Source organism: Calliphora vicina, chromosome 4 (genome assembly GCF_958450345.1).
Source record: "Calliphora vicina chromosome 4, idCalVici1.1, whole genome shotgun sequence".
NCBI lineage: Eukaryota > Metazoa > Arthropoda > Insecta > Diptera > Calliphoridae > Calliphora > Calliphora vicina.
Window position 1 is genome coordinate 40,757,225 of NC_088783.1, and position 5,509 is coordinate 40,762,733.

Consider the following 5,509-nt stretch of genomic DNA (forward strand, 5'->3'; position numbering starts at 1 on the left):
CCGGCCCATACGTGGGAGTTGTATACCATTTTCGGTCCGATATAGGTGGTGTAAAATTCCTACACTTAAATACTTCTTTCGACACTTGAAAAATGTGTTTAGACCAGCAGACATCACCTTGTATTCTCATGCCCAGAACATCAAGAGCGTCTGATTCCACAATATCAACACCACCCATAAATACAAGATGAAACGACATGGTCTGTCGTTCGTTTCTGTAATAACATGCGACACTGAGTCTTGCGAGCGTTGAAAGCGACCCAATTCGCACAGAGATTGTCACAAGGGCCCGATTAAGGGAATCATTCGTGTTTTGCCTCATTGAAGTGAATGAATATGAATGGCAAATATAGCTGTCATTTGCAAATGAATATGAATGTGTGTAGATAGGGTTGGAAGTTTGACATAGAAGGTCGGTTAGAAAAATAAGGAATAGAATAGGAGAAAGAATGGAGCTTGCGGTTCTCCTGAATTTATCTTGAAATCGTATGATGATATCCCATCTATAACTGAATGAATATGAATGGCAAATGTTGCTGTCATCTGCAAAAGAATATATAGGATTGGCAGTTTGACGTAGAAGGTCATTTAGAAAAATCGGAGAGAGATCGGAGCTTGCGGTACCCCTGAATTTATCTTGCAATCTTGAAATTAATCTGAATCTATCTTGAAATCATATAACAACTCGTTTAGTGCGATCTCTGAGAAATCCCGATATAAATCGAGAGAAGCAATAAGTTTTGATAAAAGTGCACCATGCCACACTTTATCGAACGCCTTGGAAATATCTAGAGTCACCACTTTACTTTCGCCAAAAAGGTGAATTGAACAATACCATATTTCTGATAGGAAGGTTAGCAAGTCTCCCGTAGAGCGTCCTCTACGAACTGCCGGTCGCTGATTAGATTGTTGAACTCTAAATATTTCACAAGATGGTAGTAAAACATACTCTCCAAAACATGAAAAAACCACCCCATTCCAATGGTTTTTGTGGAGTGAAGTGAAGTGGTTAGTTTACTAACCACCGTGGTGGTTGGCATTAAAAATAACTATGATACAAATGTTTGTTTCGTATAAATTTTTTTGAAACCGAATATTTTTGACTAAATTTTCTGACCAAACAACTGAAATATCAAAGTCATAGAGAACATAGAGCGGAAACTAGAAAAAAACTCAAACAAAAAAATTACTCAAAATAATCACACATACGAGTGTTGTTTTTGTTTTCACATATTTTTTTCTACTACTACATTCTCACCACTTAGGTTTCTGACAACTGAGTTAGGTCTTTGACAGGAGAGTTTCCGCTCTATGTCTATTCTCTATGATCAAAGTCACACTGAATTCGATAAACATTTCGTGCCATAGAGAATAGACATAGAGCGGAAACTCTCCTGTCAAAGACCTAACTCAGTTGTCAGAAACCTAAGTGGTGAGAATGTAGTAGTAGAAAAAAATATGTGAAAACAAAAACAACACTCGTATGTGTGATTATTTTGAGTAATTTTTTTGTTTGAGTTTTTTCTAGTTTCCGCTCTATGTTCTCTATGCTTTTTATACCCTACACCACCATAGTGGGGAGGGTATAATGCGTTTGTGCAGATGTTTGTAACGCCCAAAAATATTAGTCTAACACCCACCTTAAAATATACCGATCGACTTAGAATCCCTTTCTGAGTCGATTAAACGATGTCCGTCCGTCCGTCTGGTCGGCTGGTTGGCTGGCTGTCCATGTAAACGATGAAAATATACATAATTGTTTAGCAAAATGGCAATAGATGAAAATAAACTAACTATTTTAAAGACTATAGAAAATGTGGTTAGTATACTAACTACCAAACAGCAAAGAGTTAACATCATTCCAACATATAGGAAATTTGCCGGACAAGCTAGCGCCGAAGAATATTGCTTTAAGAAAAGTGCTGGTTTACCATCTGGCCCAGAGGACTTATTTACGTTGAGATCCGATAAATCCCATTTAGCAGTACGAGCTCGAAAGAATATACTTGGCATAGTCATTAATACTCTTTCGAGTTCGGGCACTGAGAATTACTTGCGAATAATTCAGCTAAAAGGTTAGCTTTATCAACCGGGTCAGTGAATGTTTGGTCATCCTTTAAAAGAGTCAGAATTGAGGAACTAGCACTATCGTTTACTCTTTTAACGAATGACCAAAAGCTTTTACTACCCCGGGAGCAGTAAGAACTTTAGTACGAAAAAGCTCTCGTATGGAACTTTTTCGCACCTTAGTACTTTAGCAGCGAATCAGTTTCTGAGTTTTGTTTATTGCGCCAAGTTCTGAATGCTTCCTCTCTGGATATGATTGCTGTTTTGCACGTCTGATTGAATCAAGATTTTTGTCTAGGCCTAATCGAAGATTTCTTTGATGTAATGAAAGTCTTTATTCCCAACATGATTACTTTCTCAATAGTGCATAATTTTCCATCTCTGTTACTGAGTGCTTATGTCTCTTCTTCTTTTTGTTCTGAAATGAAAAACCAGAAAACATTATTATGACAATAAGTACCGTTAAGTAGAGAAATTAATTTTGGCCTCATGATTGTTTTCATGCTCTCTCTTTCTTCCTCGCTGGATATTTCACCAAAATAAAACAAATGAATTTAGAGTGATTGTTTTAATTTATTTATTTTCTAAAGTAATTGCATTAATATTGTTCAAAAATACAGTTTTTGGTTTAGATAATTTGATGAGATTTTGCAGTAAGATATTTAGGGCACCTCTGCAATTATATTTAATTTTTTGGTTCAGGATTGTTAATATTTTTCGAAAAAAAAAAATTTCTTTCGTAAGTTGGAAATATAAGCTTTAAATGGAAATAGTATCATAACCTAACTCTACTGCAGAAGCTACTTCTTATTAAAATTCCATAAAATTGTACCAAAATTTACTAAAATCCCTTCAAACTGGATTATTTCACAACCAAAATCTTTATTTAAAATATAAAAAAGTCCAACCCAAACCTTAACCAACCCAAACCAAACTTAGGACTTGAACAATTTTCCCGTCTCCAACTTGGGCTTCTCTTTGCTCTTCAAGCCGGCCAACAACTGCTTCAACTTAACAATGGCCTTGGCCGGATTCAAATTCTTCGGACAAGTATTGGTACAATTTAATATAGTATGACAACGGTATAGTTTATATGGATCCATCAAATGTTTCAAACGTTTTTCGGTGGCCTCATCACGTGAATCGATGACCCAACGATAGGCTTGCATTAAAATAGCCGGTCCCAAGTAACGATCACTATTCCACCAGTATGAAGGACAGGCGGTTTGACAACATGCACACAAAATACACTCATACAAACCATCCAAAACATCGCGATCTTCGGGATGTTGCAAATATTGGGCACAACCCTTAATTTCATTCTTGGTATCTTTGCGCTGCAACCATGGCTGTATGGAACGATATTGCTCGTAGAATTGTGAGAAATCTGTTACCAAATCCCTGATAACATACATATGCGGTAAAGGGTAAATTCTTAAAGGTTTTGAGAGATTCGTATCAGTTTTATAGATACAGGCCAAAGTGTTAATGCCTCCAATATTCATTGCACACGAACCACAAATACCTTCACGACACGAGCGTCGAAAAGTTAGAGTTTGATCCATATCGTTTTTGATTTTGAGCAACACGTCTAAAACCATGGGATTTATGCTGCTCAAGTCCACTTTATAGGTTTGCATTTTGGGTTTATCACCCGGTTTCCAGCGATATATTTGTACGGTTTTAATTTGTGGTTTCTTTTCTTTGGGTGGTGCATCCTTGCCGGGGACTTGCTTTTCCTTTTTAGTGGGAGTGGCGGGTTTGGCTGGTGGAGGTCTTGAAGTGGGTTTTCCAGTTTTAGTAGCAGCCAAATGGCGTTTTAAAAGGTTTCTTAAAATTCCAGAGGGTTGGTTTCGAGGTTTCGTAATTAATTGAAACATTTTTGTTCTGTTCCTTTAATAGAGTCTTGGATATTTAGATTTGTTTATTTAAAATAAAAAAAATATTTTTTTAAAAATTGACATTTATGAATTTTCTTTGTGGAAATGTTTATTTAAAAGCTAAGTTTAAATAAAATTGTAACGGTACCGTATTTCCTTATGTTTACTCATTTTTAATTATATTCAAAAAAATATATTAATTAAAAGGAAGAATGCGTGACAGAATTCAAGCATATGATCGTTTTTACATCATTCTTGGTTGTTTTCTTTTTTAATTGTCACTCATGGTTATAAAAACAACAACTAAAATAACAAGCTAGAACCCAACCAACCAGTCAGCCCAAAACATTCAGTCCATCATCAGTCATTTTGCCCGTTACGAAAGATAAAACTTGATTTTTTGTGTTGTTCTTTCTATCCTTGTTTTCTTTAGCGCCCAACTTGAAGACAAGTGACGCGTGTCAATTTCAATACGAATTGTCATCAAAAAAACAACACCAACAATAACAAATAACAACCAGCCTATATGCCTCTAAAGAATTTCTGCTGCTCCTAAGAAACAAAAACAATATTGGAATTTTATATGTATGTTTGTTCTCAATAAGAGATAAAACGAGACGAGTTTTGAATTTGACATTTGTAGCACTTTATCCAATTGCAGTTCTACATTCAAACATAAATATGCGAAATGTCTCTAGAGAGTCTGGAACGATGCCGCTGATACTCCCTGTGTATTAACATGGATACACAATAAATGCATTGGTATGTGTGTTCTTGTTTTTATTAACTTTTTTTTTGTTCCTTTTATTCGCTCTTAATACATCATTAACACTGAATTTGTAGCATGGTGCTGTTGTAGCATTTTGCTGTTTGGCAAAAGGCCCTTTAGTGGCATGAATGTAATGAACAACGATTTGTAATTTACGACATCTTTCAACAAACTGATATTGATGTTTTCCTGTTGTTTTTTGCGCCCAACTGTAATTTTGGAATGTTGTCGCAGAAATTGTTTAGTTCGATGTGTTTTTTTTTTGTTCCTTGTATTTAGTATGCAAAAAATTTAAGGAGTAGTTAGTTTGAGAATTTATTGGAAGAATTTAGTTGCCCTACAACCGACTTTTTTAACACATACATGGTTCCCACCTACCCAGCCAGCATAGGCTGTTTGTTAGACGATTGTGTTTAATATACAACTCTTGAAAGAATTCTAAAAGGTGACCTGACGAGTAACAATAACATATACTTTTATTACTGTGTTGTGAAAGAATCTAACAGAAGTATAAGCTCGTGAAACATCTTCTCTCGTGCGCTCGTCGACGATCAAAAACGATTCCCAGTAGACTTTTCAATGATTGGGGTATTGTAGATTATATAGCAATTAGCGTTCTTCAGTATGATTAATTGCAAATTAAGTAGTTGTATATAATTTTTAGGATGGATTAAATAAATAGGATATATAGGAAAGATAGGATAGATAGGATAGATAGGATAGATAGGATAGATAGGATAGATGGGATAGATAGGATAGATAGGATAGATAGGATAGATAGGATAGATAGGAT

At 35.4% G+C, this 5,509-nt stretch overlaps 1 protein-coding gene across 1 annotated transcript; it reads right to left on the reverse strand.

Moving 5' to 3' along the window:
* Window positions 1–2,739: 2,739 nt before the first annotated feature.
* Window positions 2,740–4,036, reverse strand: SdhBL (Succinate dehydrogenase, subunit B (iron-sulfur)-like). Its single transcript, XM_065508814.1, has one exon. The coding sequence runs from the start codon at window positions 3,945–3,947 to the stop codon at window positions 3,003–3,005; it is 945 nt and encodes a 314-aa protein (XP_065364886.1). The 5' UTR covers window positions 3,948–4,036; the 3' UTR covers window positions 2,740–3,002.
* Between the last annotated feature and the right edge of the window lie 1,473 nt (window positions 4,037–5,509).

Excerpts from the sequence above, each read along its gene's own strand:
- SdhBL (XM_065508814.1), bottom strand. The coding sequence starts at position 3,947 with ATGTTTCAATTAATTACGAAACCTCGAAACCAACCCTCTGGAATTTTA.